The 18,465-nt window shown below is 38.3% G+C and overlaps 2 protein-coding genes across 9 annotated transcripts in view; both read left to right on the top strand.

Moving 5' to 3' along the window:
- LOC139152825 (mitogen-activated protein kinase-binding protein 1-like) overlaps positions 1-15,564 on the top strand; it is a 54,630-nt gene extending 39,066 nt beyond the window's left edge. For 2 of the 8 annotated variants that reach the window (XM_070726175.1, XM_070726171.1), the window contains exons 19-33: positions 396-500; positions 856-1,064; positions 1,886-1,947; positions 2,538-2,691; positions 3,964-4,046; positions 5,451-5,486; positions 7,488-7,592; positions 7,932-8,194; positions 8,663-8,790; positions 10,258-10,555; positions 10,914-10,971; positions 11,397-11,462; positions 11,737-12,826; positions 13,564-13,593; positions 14,912-15,564. In XM_070726175.1, coding sequence (XP_070582276.1) covers positions 396-500; positions 856-1,064; positions 1,886-1,947; positions 2,538-2,691; positions 3,964-4,046; positions 5,451-5,486; positions 7,488-7,592; positions 7,932-8,194; positions 8,663-8,790; positions 10,258-10,555; positions 10,914-10,971; positions 11,397-11,462; positions 11,737-12,826; positions 13,564-13,593; positions 14,912-15,564 — 3,340 coding nt within the window. Of the gene's footprint in view, positions 1-395; positions 501-855; positions 1,065-1,885; positions 1,948-2,537; positions 2,692-3,963; positions 4,047-5,450; positions 5,487-7,487; positions 7,593-7,931; positions 8,195-8,662; positions 8,791-10,239; positions 10,556-10,913; positions 10,972-11,396; positions 11,463-11,736; positions 12,827-13,563; positions 13,594-14,911 lie in introns of all 8 variants that reach the window. The other 6 variants (XM_070726172.1, XM_070726170.1, XM_070726177.1 and 3 more) reach the window with 5 other exon arrangements.
- Positions 15,504-17,595, top strand: LOC139152831 (germ cell nuclear acidic protein-like). The gene is made up of 3 exons (XM_070726183.1): positions 15,504-16,355; positions 16,854-16,942; positions 17,268-17,595. The coding sequence occupies exons 1-3, from the start codon at positions 15,707-15,709 to the stop codon at positions 17,592-17,594; spliced, it is 1,065 nt and encodes a 354-aa protein (XP_070582284.1). The 5' UTR covers positions 15,504-15,706; the 3' UTR covers position 17,595.
- The last annotated feature ends 870 nt before the right edge of the window (positions 17,596-18,465 follow it).

Below are 18,465 nucleotides of genomic sequence, written 5' to 3'. Positions count from 1 at the left end.
ATGAACAAAATCAATAGAAAGCTATTATGTGGTTGCAAACAAAGAACTCACAGACGTCTTTTAGAGGCCTTTAACAGCAATCATTGACTGCTGAGGTGTTATATTGGGCAGTGGCATGCCATTACACTACACACTAGGAATTTCAACAACACGGTTGTTATGTTGTTGAGTCCAAGATAATCCCTCTCAGTGTGTCTGTGTCTTGCCGAGGAATTGGATCAACACAGTCCAGGTATTCATAACGCAGGCAGTCTATGTTGATTGGAGTGCCGTCAAATGCTGTGTTAGCACGGTTTGTGTGATTAGGTGTGACGCAGTTCCCTGCTGCATGGTCAACTTTGGAGTGTGTGGTTGTTACCTGTAGATGCTACTTATGGATCTGTCTTTTCTTTCAGCTGTATATTTGTGTGGAAATTACCCATCATGTTCACACAGAATATGAAGGACCGGATGGCCGAAATGGGCCAGGTGAAAGAGAAGCGTCCATACCCAATGCTGAGGTAAGAATGGACTCCATTGTCACCAATTGATTGCTCATGTTCAGTGTTTTGTCAGCAGGCAGAGAGGTTCACAAGTGCTTCTTTCTGGAGCTCTATTAAAAATGCATTAGACAAAATACTGTGGTAAAATGTTATTGACTAATAGGGAAACCTTTCAGTACTGCAGTAAATTATATCCCAACATTTCGAGCCCAGTGTGAACTTGTCACTGCAACTCCTGTGGTCACCAAGTGCCATACATACAATTTCATTGATAGCTCTTGAAATCAAGCGTGTATGTCTATCTCTTTCATTGCAAGTACTGTCAATTGTTATGTGTGACTTTATCAAGATTTGATGAATTTTGATTTCATAGGAGAGGCACCTACACAGCATTCCCAAGTGTTATACCAGAGAAGCCTAGTTCTGAGTTTGATGAGACCACTGTGGACCATGGTGCAAGTCCACTAGAAGAGCTCCTTGGTCAGAAATTTTTACCTGCCAGAGAGTCCATATTGCAGCCGGCTGCAATACAAAGGCTGAAAGGCACTTTAGGCGATCCGAAAAGACCCATAGAAAATGTTGGTAAGGTATTGATTAAAACTTGGAGTTCAGTCAAACCATATAACAACTCCTCTCTTTATCAGCAATTTTGAATTTATGGTAACATCTGTAGAAATAAAATTAGATGATATGCATCTCAAGAAAAGGTGGCACAGGGTAGATTTCATTGTGGCTGAAAACATGTAATTTTGTTTGGAGACTTATCATAAATTATTTCTGAAGTGATGTAATCATTATGGAATGCAAATCATGTTTTTATAAAGCAGTCATTGCGAAACAAACATCCAGTAATGATTGCATGTTTTGTGATAAAGATAAAGTTTTAGACTGAGTGTTTCTGTTGTAAGTAGGCATAATACTGGTATGTGTGCTGATCAGGTTGTCAAACGAGGCGTGCAAACATACATCTTGGAAAGATTTACCATCGTACACATTCCATCCCTGTACCATTAACCCTTTTCCTGCCAAGTCCATATTTCACCACCAGGTCAAGATGGTTAAAATTAATGAAACACAACATATTCCATATGATGTATTTTAACATATACTGTACATTTGAAGGCTGTTGAAAACATAATACTGTAAAGTTGATTTTTTTTGGACAAAAGATGCTATAACATACCAAGCCAAGTGGGTGAAAATATGTCATGTTTTGGCTCAATACCGCTTTTTACTGACTTGGCTGATGGGGAAATGATACAGTTATTACTGTCTGGCAGGAAAAGGGTTAAGGAGGTAGGAACACTTTTTGTCAGATCAGGAGTTGTCAAAGTATTATTTGTTTTGCATTCAAGTACTGTGAAAGTAAATTTTGAGACAACTTCTTGTTTACCGTGATGCAGGTATCAGAGAACCAGATTACAGGTTTAGTGTTGGCCCACTACCTTCCTGGGCGAAAAAACAGGTATGTAAGAGATAATTTGATGTCAGCAACATCTGTGATATTGGTACAGTTTTCTAAGAGATTTTAAAGATATTTTTTTTGACCAGATGATGGTAACAAAAATGATGGATCTGACAAGATTTCTGATCATAGGACATGGCTAGTAAGAAATCCTTAACTTAACAAAATATGTGCCGAGCACCCAAGACAACTGATTGTCTATGAAGGACTTGCTAATAGTGTTACAGTAGCAAGTGATGTAGTTTTAACACCTGACTTTCAAACCACCCAAACAGCTGTATGGCTGAGAAATAACCAAAGCAGAGTGTACCTGGTATTGAAACGAATAGACCAATATGTGGGTTCAGATAATACACACAGCATGGCAATACAAGTCTGACTGAACAAAATGAGCAATTCTGTATCTTTATGCAGAACCTGTTTTGTACTAAAACATCCTGCAGACCTTTCCAGTAATTCTTATTTCTTGCATTAACCTATCATTGTGTAGAAGAACAGTTTATATTTCATTTAATCGTTTTCTCCTTATTTCTAGAAATGTAATACTAATTTTAGGTTGACCAAAGACAACTTTGCTTTTCACAACTTAGGTATTAGGGGAGCAAGGAGACAGTCCAGATACATACAGTAGTCCCACCCAGCCTAAGGGTCGTTGGGCACAGAGGGTGGATGACCGGGGTTTCCAGGTGAAATCCGAATGGGAAGACAACACATCTATTCAGTTGAGACTAGCTGAGTGTATGGGTAAGCCAAGCAGTATAGCCCCTGAATGTCAACATTGCACTGTTTGTGATGGGGTTATTTTTCATCAGCAGTTATTTGTGTGCTATTTTTTGTCCGGTGTCTCTTTCTTGTCTGTTATGTGAAAACATGCACATTGTCGTGTTCACAAAGTGTTCTCTGTCTTCACATCCTCACTAACATCGATGTTTTGAATGTACTGTGTATGCATGTATATTAAGTTTCAGCCGTCCACTTGCATGCTGAAATGTAACCATGGAGAAATTTCAGACAGCATTGGACAGCTAAAATATTTACCAGTTCTATTTATTATGTAATAATCTTCAATTGGCAATCTGTCAAAAAGTTAATTTTAAGAGACTTGTATCGACTTTTGATGTTATGTAAAAAAACTTGTCTAGAAATAGACTCTTTATGAATTTGTGTTGCACCTCTTTATTAATATCTTTTTTGAATGGTATGTTGTTATCAGTCAGGTCTGTAACACATGATATTCTCAATAACCTCTTCAATAAAAATTTGAAAAAGTATTATATTTGAAGTCCTACATGCATTCAACATTCACACCATCCTTTCAGATACAGCAGGTAATCCATTACATGTATATTTACATGTTCACACATTTATTTTTGCATTCTGTGTTTGATAATGCACAAGCTTTGCAAATAAATATATTTTTTCATTTGCAAAGACATCAACCGCAAAAGAGAGCTTTTACATATCAGTGTAAAATAGCTATTGCTATATCATACACTGGTCACATTGATTTAACAATAGTGTTAACTTTACATACAGAGATTGGTAGGATGAGCTACATCATTTATGGTCACAGTAGAGCCAACATGTTTGTACAAACTTGTTTCTCTTGACTGTGGTTCAGTACTTTGCCATAAATGCACATTGATTGCTGACTTGATCATTGTTATTTTATGAGTAGGCTTTAGTAGATGAGATTGTTTTAGACAAGTTTGATTCATTCAGATAACGCACTTTGTACCCACTGACATAAAGTCCCAAAACACTTTATTTGCGCTTACTGAACTTTAATACCCTGTCATAGTCAAAAGTTATAAAATTTATGTCCCTTTCTGTGTCTGTGGTTAATATTCTTTCATACAGAGTACAATACAACATTTTGCCAAAACTTGTTATTCTACCCACTTACCTAGATGGGCTTGTTGTGATATGCACACTATCTAGGTTCCAACTTCATCTGGGACCCTGGTCATGCAGGCTGCTAACTCATTTCATTTCTGTGTTTGATGTAAAAATCAGATCGCAGGAGACTGACCGTTGAGCAGGATACTCTTTCAGAACAAGTAAGCCAAATGCAAATTCATCTTCTCATGTTAGAGGAAGTAAGTAAAGTCCCAATTGTTTCTGTGAATGCTATTTTCCTAGAGCTTGTATAGACGTTGAGTGATGTCAGCACTGCCACTGCTTACTCAAGCATGCTCTCATTTCAAAACCAATCACTTGAAACTTCACTTCTCTAGAGTGTGTCATTATTAACTGTAGTACTCTGTCCTGGTAAGTCAAATCCATTCTTTTCATATTCACTTTTGTATTTTTTGTCCTTGTAGGCTCTAGTTTTAACCAAAATTCTTAACAGTGTAGATTTCTATGAGAAAAATATCTGACTTCAATGTTTTTTCCAATTCTTCTCTGTTCATTGTAAAATTTTCCCCTTCATCCCTATTTAGAGACTATCAATGACTATGTTAAATGTACCTGCAGTCTGAAAAAAAGATACATCTGCATGAGTTAATTCACATGCAAATGATTACTGTATGCTAATTTTGCGCGTTCTTGCTCACTGATTGGTTGAACGAGAATGATTAAGTAGTTGATTTGCATATGAGTTTGAAAAATATCTGGAATGACAATACCTGTATTTACGCATGTCAAATTGACATTCTAATTACAATCATAACATTATTTTGTATTGCGAGTGAGTTTTATGATTTATGAAAAGATGCAGTTCATTTGACATGTATGTCCTTTTAAGTTAAGGTTTGGTGTGGTATCGTAATCTAAGGAAACAATGCCATCTTTTGATAACAATTATAATGGTGTCTTTTTTTTTCAAGTGGGAAAATATTTTTTTGAATTCTGTAAACAATTCAAAATTATATCATTGGATCATAAGGTTTTCAGAGCACTGTCTGCTCACCCAGCATGCCCATTAGGCAAACAAACATACAGTGTGTGAATAATGAAATGATTTTATTCCCATACTGGTCTGTTTTAGGGGTGAGAGTAGTGTTTTGACCTTGGCATGACTGAGTAACTGAAGCAGAACAGTGTCAACAACATCTCAATCAAGTCAGTTAAAATGCAAATGACATCAACTGATGGCAACTTTTATCTCTGTTGCCTTGATACTGAAATACTTGTTTACTTTGATTCTTTATGGGAAAATCTTTTCCAATGAAGTTCTTGGTTACTTTATAATCAGGGTAATTGGCTGCTGTGATCTACATGTGTGTCCTGGTTATACTGTAATCCTCATCCATGTCATGACTATACTTGACTGTAAGGGAAAGTGTATGCTGTACTCATAATATACATTTCCATTAAAAAAACGGAGACTCATTTCACATGATCCCGTCCGTGTAGTTTTTAAGTTCCTAGTAGACATTTCTTTTCCCTTTGTCATTATGAAGCTGTTGATAAAATAACATATACTTGGTCTTCATAACCTTTTTGTGCTCAAAATCTTTAAATGTTATGTCTAACCTCTCATGGTATTTTTATTCCAGAAAACTCGCTATGGACCCTATGCTTCCAGAAAGGAGGTAAGTATACTTGTATTGTCCTTTTGTTCAATATGAGTGTTTTGATTTGTAATAATGCTGATGAGCTTCGTAGTTTGTATTGTGTCAAATTAGCACAAATAGGATTCCATTTCATGGACCCTGACTTTCTGACAAGTCAAGTAATTTCTTAAGCCTGAATATAGAATCCACGTTGAAACATATATTTGCAGACTTACCGTTGTACCGCTTGCCTCAAAGCTTTAGGGGTGGACCATTTGATATCCTGGGGGGGGGGGGGGGCTTGGAAGATTGGTGGAGAGCCATTATTTTTTTTCCCACGTGCTTCACCATGAATTATTTTTTTTCTACAGGGCATATGCTGGCAACTTTTTTTTTCACTTTCCTTCTTCGAGATATATTTTTTTTTACCAAATTTCGGTGCAATGTTTGTGTGCTTGGTTTTTCACACCCAGTAACAAGATGCTGTTCTATTGCACACAGACTATATTCAAGAAACTAAATGAAGTTATGTAAATACATATACATTTTTGATTCACTTTACAAAAACATATTTGTAAAATCATGTACATTTATGGCATTTACTTGTCAGTGTTGTCCTTACATTGAAAGTAGCCGGGTAATTTAAGAAAGTAAACGGTTGGACTGCGAGGGAGGGACGAAGCGACTGAGTGGCGAGTGAGCGTAGCGAACGAGGGGGGGAGAGCGCGAGAGGGGGGTGTCCCCCCTCTCGCAAGGCGAAAAATGAAATTTGGAGTGGAAATGGTTTTCTCTGGTGGCATCTGAGGTGACATTTACTGACTGAAACAGTACTTTTGTTGTGTGTCTTAGACGTGGCTCACATACAACAAAACAAACAAATATGATTTTGTTTGTTTGTATTATTTATGACACACTTATGGTTTTATTTGCAGTGAAGATGTAACATTAATCTTAAATCACCTGCTGTCTGCTCATTTCATTGCCCATTTCCATTCTTCATTACCACATAGTAGTTTCCCCAAAACCATCAAACTCATTCAATTCTAATCAAAACACATTCGCTTTTGTTAAGAAAAACATTGGTAAGATAATTCACTATAACAGTGTTCGCATTTACGAATAAAACATGCGTATATAGAAAACTCATAACAATGAAAAAATGTGTAGAGAGTCGATCCAATGCGTAATAATATTACGCATTGGATTGAGTCTCTACGCATTTTTTCATTGTTATGAGTTTTCTATACGCAAACGATAATAGTAAAATGTTTGCAGGCTGTCTCTCTTCTTGTGGTATTTTGACAAAATCCTTACATTCAGATTTACACATTTCTGGAAAACACTGGTGAGCAATTTCAATTTCAGCATACTTCCTCTAATCAGAAGGTCATGTATACTGTACAATTGTTCATATTCAGTTATTGTTCCTCAAGCTTGAAATGGTTTATGCTTTATAAAACTCTAGAGCTACTGCTTGATTTTTATTGATGCTGCAGTGTGCATCGAACAATTGCCAAGATTTTTTTTTTCCGAGTCGCAATGGTCCATAATTTTTTTTCCATCAGCCACCTAAAGCCAGATTTTTTTTTTCGAGCAACTCCACCTGGCATCTTTTTTTTTCCCCAAATCTTCCAAGCCCCCCCCAGGATATCAAATGGTCCACCCCTTATAGCATTCATGTTCTTTATCAGTCGACATTCACTCCCTTTTGTAGAAGTTATCCAAGTATAACTGCCTGCTGTTTCAGAACTCTGTTTAATGGAAAGGTTGTAAATGTCACTTTTCCCGGTACATTGCTGAGGGAAAGATATGTTTCTGTTGGTAGTTCCGCACTTTCTTGTTGACTTTTGCAGTATTCAAGACAGGTACTGTATGTATAATGTACCATATGCCTTTATGTTTTCTACTTAGCAATACTTATGGGCAATTACACAGAAATCATAGCAACATTGTCTGCTGTTTAGCTAATACATTTGACTATCAGTGTATGATCATATGTCGATGTACTTTTGTCAGTGTGATGTATCATGTGGTTTGCAGGGAGATGCCACTGTGCTAGATGACGAGGAAGATGATGACGACGATGATGATGAATTTCTACCAGCAGCAAAGAGACTGGCTAACCTTGAAGAGATGACAGATGAGGTATGCATTTGCTACACCCGACATGACTTACAGTCTGAGAGAAGTGTGGTGTTCTGTGACACAGATCCTTAAACATGATCATCCAACTTGCTTGTATCTTCACATGATGTTGTATCTGTAGAGGAATCAGAATGTTTGTGATTTCACTTTCATGTGCAGTGCACGTAAATATCTATGCAGTCTGCAAAGTAAAAAGATGGCAAAGATGAATTTTGACAACACACAGTTCCTTGGTATATCCCAGCATGGTACTGTTTTACAGAACTGCTTGATGAATATCAGGCGATGTTAAATTCAAGTTTTTTGAAATTCCTATAAATTCTCTCCTGACATGAACAGAATGTACAAGATGGAGTGAGAACATCAAGGGGAAGTGAGAGAGTGGGTGTGCCACCGAGACCAAGGGACCTGGCCATTGGTAGGGCTGCTAAAGGATCAGACGATAACTTGGAGAGTCCAAGCACCCCTGACAGGGAGGTGGCAGAGACAATGGCTGGGGAGCTGTTGAAACTAGAGGGCTCAGAAGATGATGACATGGATGACAAGGAAGTGATTATCTATTTGCCGACTGAAGAGGAAGAAGAGAATGCATCCAGTGACAGGTTGGTTGGAGGGTAAAAAATGGTCAAAGCTATGTACTTGGATCTTGTATATCTACCAAGATTTACCCCCCAAATTCACCCTCATCACTCCAAACTTTGTCAGATCCAATCACACAAATGTGTGGAAAGGGGCTTTACCATAGTAGGTTAAACAGAAATTAACTCTGTTGTGTTGTATAGAAATGTTTTCCTGAGGTTTTATTACACCTACAACTTGGAAATGCTGTGCTTTTTGTTATATTTTAGTCACATCATGAACCCAACTTTATTTATTCTTGCACTCCAGTTCAAACAAACTTTGAATTTAGTATTCAAAGTTGTTTTCTGTTCCAGAGACTCTGTAGAAAGAAAGCATTTGGGCTGTGCATTTATGGCAATTGATCTGTATTGAGAATAATGTTTCTTAGAGAGTTTCTGCACTCAGTTACCTGAGCTTTAGAAACTCATTATCATGTGTTTCTCTTGCAGTTCAAAATACTGTGTGACACAAAACACAAACTTCATGAAGAAGTATGCACAGAAATGGAGGAAGCTGTCATTGACCGCAATCTGTAGCCAGGATAGAAAACTAAGTACAGACAGTACTGAAAGTTTAGGTAAGGTAATAATGATGATCATAGCTGCAGGCAGATACAGCAGATATATTTGCTATGAGAATTAGATAAGTCTTGCCAACCATGGCCAGTAGATTCTGACCAGCCTTATTCATGAAATGTTTTTAGTGAAGCTTTATTACCTGTTATTACCTGCTATAGCGCTTGTCTATTACCCCCAGGGGCCGTGTGTTACCAGAAACGCATTGCTATTCCCCGAGGCAATGTGTTGCTGGTAACACACGGCAACACGTTGCTATTCCCCGAGGCAATGTGTTTCTGGTAACACACGGCCACTCGGGGTAATAAATGGGCGCTATTGCCCAAATAAAGACCAGGTTATAGGTGTTTTATAACACACCACACGCTCATGTTGTATTATGCTATAGCTTTTAATGGGGTCTGATATTTTGCACCGCAACAATCCATTGCGACAAGTTTACATGGCGATATTTCCACAGCGCTTACAGTTTTACGTGGTACCACTTTCTTTCAAAAAATATCCTAAGCATACCTAGCAACAATCCTTGTTTTCGCTTGAATCTTTTTCGACGATGAGCTGTTCATGAGCTGTTCAAGTCCTATGCTGTTGGAATGTTGGAAAATGTTGGAAAATCTGTTTTAGAGAGAGGCTCGTCGTTCATTCAAGACGCACATCACATTCTAGTCACCTGCCATTTTTGCAAAGTTGCAGACGACACTACGATAACGTGACCAAGTACTTTTCCAAATTTGGTCTTAACTATTTCCCTAGGGAAATAGCTTTTCAAAAAATACTCTCTGATGTCACTTTTGTCGATACAGTGGGGACTAGACGTATCTATTTTCTCATCATGTGACGTATTCTGGCGAATCGCGACACGGAATTAGCATGTGGTGTGTTATAAATAGGTTTATTAAGACCTTGCTTGATAAGGTTCTCCTCCAACCAGCTGTGTTGCCTTCTGAGATAATTTCTACATGACGATACCTCATGTGGTGATGTTAATTTTTTTACATCCGGCATAGACTGGTCAGAAACTACCAGCAGTGTCTCTCATGCCTAGTACAAAGTTTAACTCAAGTATTAACTATTAGTAGTTTTGCAGCAATTTATATAAGAAACAACTGCTGTGATTGCAGTTTTAAATAGTACAGAATTATTTTCTATAAATTTCTAGAGATGTTGGTCACTAATCCTCTTGTCAATACAATTAGCAAGATGCATAGTAAGTGTCAAGTATTGACATAATTACCAGCATGCACTTTTTCCCATGTTTAAGTATTTAAATCATACAGAGAAATCTATCGTGAGGACTGTCTATCTGAACAATTGCTTGTTTTTGTCTATTGTCTATGTTTGCATGGACCTTGTTTAAGTATTTTATTGATGAGTTTTTCATTTAGTTCCATGATGATACTGACAAGTTCCAGCAGAAATGACCCAAAATAATACGCATTTACTGAATACAGATCCAACAACCATTTCAGGAACCGACTCGACAAGCCGTGACAATTCAGAGGAAGATGATGAGGAGCGTCCAGACACTCCCTTTGAAGAAATGCCACAAATTGTTGACAGCAGTGAGGACAACAAGGAAAAGGAAGACGAGACAGAATTCCTGAAGCACAACTTTGAAAGTCTGTCTGTTGTACCAGAACAAGAAAAATTTGATAACAACATTGAGCACATGGAAATAACAGGGTCTGATTACATACAACAGCTACAGGGAGGCCGCCTCAGCATTTCGACCAGATTTTTAACTAGGGCACAACAAAACCAACTTAGGTAATGTTTTTTCCACACTTTCATTTAAAGCATAGAGTTATATTTAATGTTCACAGTGTACCTAGATGACAACAGAAATTGAGCCAGTGTCTCAAATCTGGGTGTTTATGCATTCAAGAAGATTATATTTGGCCTTGGGTCTACGATGTGTATATTGTACTATGATGAGTGTACCAGCGTGCATGTTTGTATTATGCCTACAGTCTTGGGATGATACAAAAGCTGCACATGTTTCTTCAAGCTTTTTCATCTGTTGGAGGATGCTTCTTATTAGTAGTGGGATGTCACCAGATCACAGAGCTAATATATATGATAGAAATTGTGATTGTAAACGTACATATGCATATTTATATTACAGGAATCTTGCCAGCATGAGTAATCAGCCTATTGCTACTGCCACTGCAGCCTATGAAAGTGTAAGTAGAATTATAAGTCCTTCAAATATCTTCTGTTTCTGTTTCTTGTTTGCTTTGTGGTGCAGCACTTGCTTTTCATTCTGGTATCATATCACGAAGCCATATTTTTGTTTTGAATTTATCACTTTGACATATCCTGCAAACTAGATACTTGCACGGAAGAAATCTATAGATGAAGTAGTGTAACTAACTGTTCGGCATGTATTAGATAGAGTGGTGTAGAGATACAACTTTACCGTATCTCACTATAGATGTACACTGTAAAATATGAGTACACCATTATGCAACAGTTGCAGAATATCAGACAAGACTAAAATATCACAGACTTTCCAAGATGGTAGCAGCATGAAAAGTATATACTTTAGTCTTCCAAAGTCTTAATCCCTAACACCAAATCTTGTTCACATTTTGTTGCTCTCTGGCAGGAGCTGTCAAAAAGACAACAGGAGACGGCCAAAGCTGTGGAGGAAACCAGGAAGAGGTTACAAGAGGTAAGAAGACAAAACTATTGATTATTGAATTCATCAAGATGTTAAGAGACACACTGTCATAAGGAAGCTATGAAATTCCTATTGTCTTCAGAAAGGGTGCTTGAATGTTTCAACATTTGAATCCTACCCAAATGTAAATATCAATTACTTTTTTGTCTTCCAAATCAGAAATATTGTCAAGAAGGTATATTCATTTTGAACACCTTCGTTGATATGATATATCTAAATAGTTTTGAAAGACACCAATTTATGTGATCAAACCTTCTCTACACAGATGGGCTTTTATAAAGGTACTCGCAAGAGAGCACTGTCTGAGAGGAGTGAGAGCACAGAGAAAACAGATAATGAGAAGACTGAATCCACAACTGAATCAAAGCCCAATTCACAGTTTTCAACCAAGGATAGGACAGTAATAACAAAACCAGCATCAGTGAATATAGAGCCCTCCAACAAAGATGGAAAAGAAAGAAACCAAGTTGATATCAGTAAAGATGAAAAAGGAAACGATGAAAGTAAGAGTGGTGGAACTGCAAAGGAGATGTTACTTCAAAAGTCTGCCTCGTCATCCTCTTCTGATCAGAGTGAAACAGAACTGGCAGGCCAGGCCGAGGTCAAAGGTCAAGGGATATCAGGCACTGGACAGGAGTCAGCGAATGTGAAAGAGAAGAGGACATCCTCTAAAGAAGCTTCTGTAGCAGCGCAGAAGGCTTCAACGACAGAGGTCAAGGGTCAGGAAACATCTTCTGGAGAAGATGCCGGAACAGGGAAGGCGGTTTCAATTGCAGATACCAAAGTGCAAGTTACTTCTGAAGAAAGTGCCAGAACAGAGCAGAAGGTTTTATCAGCAAGTGTCAAGGGACAAACGGTTTCTACAGAAAGTGCAAGAACAGGACAGAAGATTTTGATGTCAGATGCAAAGGAGAAAGAGATTTCTTCAGAAGGTGCTGGAGCAGAGCAGAAGGGTTCCACAGATGTCAAAGAACAACGACCATCTTCTACACAGGCTCTGACCAATGGACAAATGCAATCCAAGACAAGGACACCAAGGACTCTACCAACGCCCAACATGCCTGCTGCCATAGCAACCCTGGAAACAGTCACCTTGGAGACCAGTGAAATCACCTCGGTGCCAGCACCCAAACCCGATGAGACAGGTACAAGAAAGAATTCTCCCAAAGCAGGTGCTTCTCCAGACTCGCCGCCACAACACATTGCAAACAAAGAAAACATCCGGCTCAGAGATAAACCTAGATCACCAAAGCCGCAGTTTCGGTTTAGATCTCATTCACAGTCTGAAAGTGGAAGGTTCCCCATCAGGAAAACGTCTTCCACTTCAGCACTGAATGTGACATCAACCAGAAGAGGTAATTGTAAAACACTGAAAAAGAGTCATCTTGTTTGTGAGAAATTTTGCTTGGTAGTGTGGTGTTTTGGTGTCGGTGCTTTCTCTCTTGGACTTACAGCCTGTTCTTCCAGCACTACTTACCTGTGTTGTCTTTGCACTCTAATACACAAATACTAATACACTCATTTTCGCACCCATACTTTCCATCAATAGATCTTTTTCAAACAAAATCTGGAAGGGATTCAAATCTGATTCTAAATCATATCAAATCATATCTGATTCTAAATCAAAGCTTCCTGGAAAAAATAAGTGCTAATCTTTGAACAAGCCGTATAGCTGTGTGATTTAACAAAATGCCTTTCTTGCTTCATTTGGTTTTCCTGTTTTTCATAATAGATGATAATTCTTACTTCCATAAGAAAATTACCATGCTATAATAAAGTCATTGCGATCATACAAAACACATTATTGTCAATATCTTCTTCATTGCCGAAAGACGTTATATGTTGATAATTAACACTTATAAATAATTTATGTAAATGCTTTTCTTCTAAAAAAATCTTTCAATCTGTGTTGCGTTGACTAAAAGGCAAACACCAAGTAAATTTTCTCATATGAAAGTCCTCCAAATTTATATGTTATTATTTTTTCCCCTGATTTAGACATTAATCCAAAATCATGATCATCATTAACAAACCATACCAAAGTTTCATATAACTGAATTTTAACTGATTTTTTCTGGTTGAGTTTTCATAGACCAATCACAGAAGGTGGAGGTGGTTCCAGGTATACTCAACAATACTTGTCACTTACAACACTACACACACATCACATTTTTCCACAAGTGCACGACATCAGCACAACATCAGTCATCATTTTCAAACACAGCGTGTTGTTGGTGGTATGAAATTTACTTGTAAGATAGAGTTTTTGCAGAAACCAACAAACATGCAATGTTCTCAACTTAATATCAACACACAGAGGAAAGTAGACTGGAAGATTTGTCACTTGAGGGGGCTCTTTCCCTGAAAGAGCACTGTCGAACAACAGATCTTCCAGTTGGAGTGGAAAACAATTGAGTCTGTACCTGAAAATTGTCCCATTACCCTACTATCTCTGAGGTCGAATACGAGTCAGTATGATACCTTGGACTATCACTTCTAGATGCAATGTGTCATAGGAGATATGGATGCAATATTTTGAATGATGTACATGTACTGTATGACGTATGTTACGTTTGACTCACTCACACTAGACACTAGTTGGTTTTAGATGTTCCAAGGATTCCGCTGGGTCTTCTTGCACTCCCCAATGGCTGTTTTTTCAGTTTACTTGTGTGTGCTTGAAATGGTTTTGAAAAGCTTGCCCAGCCTTGCTATACTTGGCCCATCCATTGAGGGCATATGAATGTGGGAAAGTGAACTTGTGACGTATGGATGTGTGTTGGGTTGAAAACATGCATGCATTTTGAATGTTCATTTGTGTATAAATTGAATCCTGATCCTTTGAGAGCTTTGTGTTTCAAAGTAAATTATTTAGATTGCTATCTTTTTCTTTGAATTGTTTGTCATTATTCTTGTGTTAAGTAGATTTGACACTTTAAGGGAACAAGTTAAAATATTTTATTTTGTGGTGAAGTTCTGATCAGATTACCAAAAAATGTTTAGTGCGCCGCTCCTAGAAAAGTTAAACTTAAAAAAGTATGAATAAAAGTGTCAGTCTTTTTTACACTTTACAATGGCAGATTTACTGCCTTGATGACAAATTTATTTTTTAATCAGATGAAGAAACACAAACATGTATACAGAAGTCTAGAGTACCAATTTATGAATAGTGAAAATTGTGAATAGATCCAACTGAAAAATCTGGACATCTTGTTAAATTTATGAAAGAGTAGATATTGTTTTGCATACAGATGTTACAACACCGGACAACTGTGAACAAATCATTAAACATCCTGAAGTTTTCAGTGTTACCCAAAAAAGATTGAAGGAACATTGTAGGGTACATGTTGTGTCCATATAATGAGTGATGCACACAACAGGCATTTCAGTCTTGTTTTCATTAACCTATCAATGACAGATAAAGTGATTTTGTGTTACAGGTAAAAATGAGAGTGAGAACAATTCACCCACACATTCCGTCACACTACGTACAAGAGCTAGAAGCCAAGAAGGGCTGGAAAGGATCCCAACATCACGGAGTAGAGCCGCCAGGAGAGCACGGACTGAACGACACTTGCCTGCCTTGCCAACGGGAAAAACACCCTCCAACACAAATACTGAAACAACATCAACAACAACAACATCAACCACAACAACAACATCTAGACCAAGGAGATCACTGTATGCTCCCACTGAAAGTTCATTGGCCAAAATATCTTCTGCACTCCACACTGAGTCCACTAATTCTCCCAGAACTCGCCGGTTGAAATCACAAACATCCCTGGAATTAACATCACCTGAAAATGAGGACAATTCTTACCCGACCAAAGCATTCAAAGAAGCAGAGGACAAACTGACAATGCCTCCCCCAGCATCAACCTCCGTGGCCAAGACAAAGGCCACCAGTAGGAGGTCTCTTTCAGACCCAAGGTCCCGCAACTACAGCAAAGCCAGACGCTTTCCACCCAATTCGCCTACAAAGGATGCGAGCCGAAGTTTGACAATAAATGATACGACCTACCACAATAGCAATGTTTGTGGAAGGGTCTCGAAAGAAGGACAGTTCAACTGCCACTTTGCAGCCCAGCATTGACGAGGAAGATCAGCAGATAGCCAAAGAATCAGAGTCTGTGGATTCAAAGGTAGAGGACAAGGTTGAAAGTCAAAGTGTTAAAATAGATACTGCAGTGAAAAGCAATGTGATAGAAGATGCAGAGAGTACAGATGAGAAATCAATGGTCAGTGCAGCTTTGAATGGACATAGCCCCGATGCAGCAGTTCTTTCTATAGACAGTGTAGGCTTCAAACAAGGTTACATGGAAAGGAGGCTTACCTTTGATTTGCCACTCAGAGCAAACGTCATTGAACCGCCAACAACCACCACTGCTCAGCAGTACAAGTCTGACTCCTCTCCTGAAGTATCCCCAAAGGAAAATCAAGATGTGAAAACAGAACTTGCAAACGTTTTGTCAACAAAGCATGAAGAACAAGACAGCAAGGATGCCACACCTGACAAAAGTGATGCAGTGGAACAGAAAGCTGAACAAAGTATGCCAGTTGAAAAGAGTGCTGACCAGAGTAAGCCAGTTGAACAGAAAGCTGACCAGAGTAAGCCAGTTGAACAGAAAGCTGACCAGAGTAAGCCAGTTGAACAGAAAGCTGACCAGAGTAGGCCAGTGGAACAGAAAGCTGACCAGAGTAAGCCACTTGAACAGAAAGCTGACCAGAGCAGGCCAGTGGAACAGAAAACAGACCAGAGTAGGCAAGTGGAACAGAAAACAGACCAGAGTAGGCCAGTTGAACAGAAAGCTGACCAGAGTAGGCCAGTGGAACAGAAAATTGACAGTCAGATAGCAGGGTCTCCAAATGCTCCAAATATTGAAGGTATTATATCGTTTAACTGTAAATGTGTATGCCATGCAGAACATTAAAGAATCGTCACCATGTCATAGAGAAAGATCACGAAATTAGACTCTTCTCTGAATCTTTATGATTTTCATTCCATTTCTTATGCCAAAAAGCTGTAGATTATTGTTTTTACCATGTTTTGAAACATATCTTAAGGATTTCATATCTGTGATCATAATCTTCTGTTCCTTAAATTGCCATGGGGAACTAGAATTACAACATCTGTCAATCCCACTCTGAATGCAGCAAAAATGCTAATTATTATGTACCAGTACGTGGGAGTTTGTAATTTACATATGTATTGTGGTCAAATGTGAACTTTTTGATACATTGAAAGCTTTATGCGAATTGCAAATTTTGATACATTGAAAGCTTTATGCAAATGGTAAATTTGAAGGTTAGCTGGTAAAGTTGTACAGAGATGAAGGTAACTGGTTGAACAAGAACTCTGATCATTGATTGCTTCATCAACAGGTGCAACTGCATTGACTTTTGAAGAGTGTACGAAGACTGCAAATGAACTACACACAGCATTCACAAAGGCTATACAGCTACACACAGACGTAAGTGTTTAAAACTTCATCACAAAAGATTACATGACAGACATTTACATAGTTCATTTGTCACTACTCATTGAAGCTGGCTCACACACCCAAATCGAAGTATTTGCTTCAAAGAAAGTCCTTAGCTTCAGAAATGTCATCCTGGTGTGTTCAAGAGATGTATAAATTCACTCTTTCTGAAGCATCAGTCTGAATAATGTGATCTTTCAGAAGGAAGTTTGCTTGAGCAGTATTTGATGGAAACAGAATTTGCATGTATGTAGGTTTTCACTCTGTCTCTTGCTTGCATAACAATTACAGCGTCAGTTAATTTACATACTTACAGGTGATTGGTCAGAGTAATTGCGAAGAGGAGAAACAGAAAATGTTGTCGGTGTTGTCGTCAACTTTCAAGAGTATGCAGGAAACATTAACCAACATTGAACAACCGACAACCATAATCACAGAACGACGCAAGTCCTCCCTGGATGCCTTCTCGTCGGCAGATCTTGGACAATTGACCACGTCGATGGCACAAACCACAAGTGCCAGTAACAATAACCCACCGAATGCAGAGGCATCGTCTGCACTGTCTCTGCTAGACCATTATTCCGATATGCTCGTCACACTTGTGAAGAACAAAATGACACAAGAGGAGACCAACGATTCATAAGGTTTTTTTTAATGAACTCCAGATGTATATATTTAAGACAATCAGCTGTAAATCCACTTCAATATGAGAGGATTCAGCATATCTTTATGAAGGAATATGGATTTTGAACCTTTCCACAACCTCCCATGTTGCCTGTCTAGTGGATTCACCCCTTCAGCTCACACGCAGGGGCTCCACCCATTTCATGGACAACTGGAGGGGGGATGGGACAAGACACTGTTGCAGTTACTGCTGTGACCCATTTCAGATTTCTCAAAAGTTCTAGTGGAAACCAACACTGTCCAATGTGTCCCGGACCTGCAAACTTTATTACACTCTTTAAGAAGACCAGTTTACTTAAATGTGGGTTAAGAAGTAACACTGTGTCAACCAAGGGTCATGTGATCAGCTGCGACCAATAAGATGTCTTAGATTTGAGTGTGATATTTCATGCAGGGTCAGGAACAGTTACCTTGATTTACATAAATTATTAATACATCCATCATGGTCAGTTCGTGTAAATATTGATGAAATGAGCCATCAAACAAGGGTAGTACAAAATCATCAGTCTTCAACTGTTTCCCAAGTTACGAATACCGGTGAATCCAGCAAAGTAATGTAATTCTGTGGTGCAACATATCAGAACTGACATGAAATTCAAAAGTTGTGCAGCAACTTCATGAGTGGAACAAGATCAATTTTACAAATACTTCTTTTGAGATACAGATATTCTCAGATGTTCAGCAAATTTTACAGTGCATACCAGTGAACAGTCAAACTGATCAGTTATCCCAAATATAAACACCATAAAAAATATTGCTGAAAACAATCACCTGTGTTTGTTAGCACTGATATGAAAAAAGCAAGAGGGTTTTGAATTCTTTATTTAAAT

The sequence above is a fragment of the Ptychodera flava genome, chromosome 16 (assembly GCF_041260155.1).
Source record: "Ptychodera flava strain L36383 chromosome 16, AS_Pfla_20210202, whole genome shotgun sequence".
NCBI lineage: Eukaryota > Metazoa > Hemichordata > Enteropneusta > Ptychoderidae > Ptychodera > Ptychodera flava.
This window is presented reverse-complemented; position numbering and strand designations above follow the sequence as displayed.

Coding starts and splice junctions, on each gene's coding strand:
- LOC139152831 (XM_070726183.1), top strand. CDS start 15,707: ATGGTCAGTGCAGCTTTGAATGGACATAGCCCCGATGCAGCAGTTCTT. Junction 16,356..16,853: donor AAATGCTCCAAATATTGAAG/GTATTATATCGT, acceptor CTTCATCAACAG/GTGCAACTGCATTGACTTTT. Junction 16,943..17,267: donor CTATACAGCTACACACAGAC/GTAAGTGTTTAA, acceptor ACATACTTACAG/GTGATTGGTCAGAGTAATTG.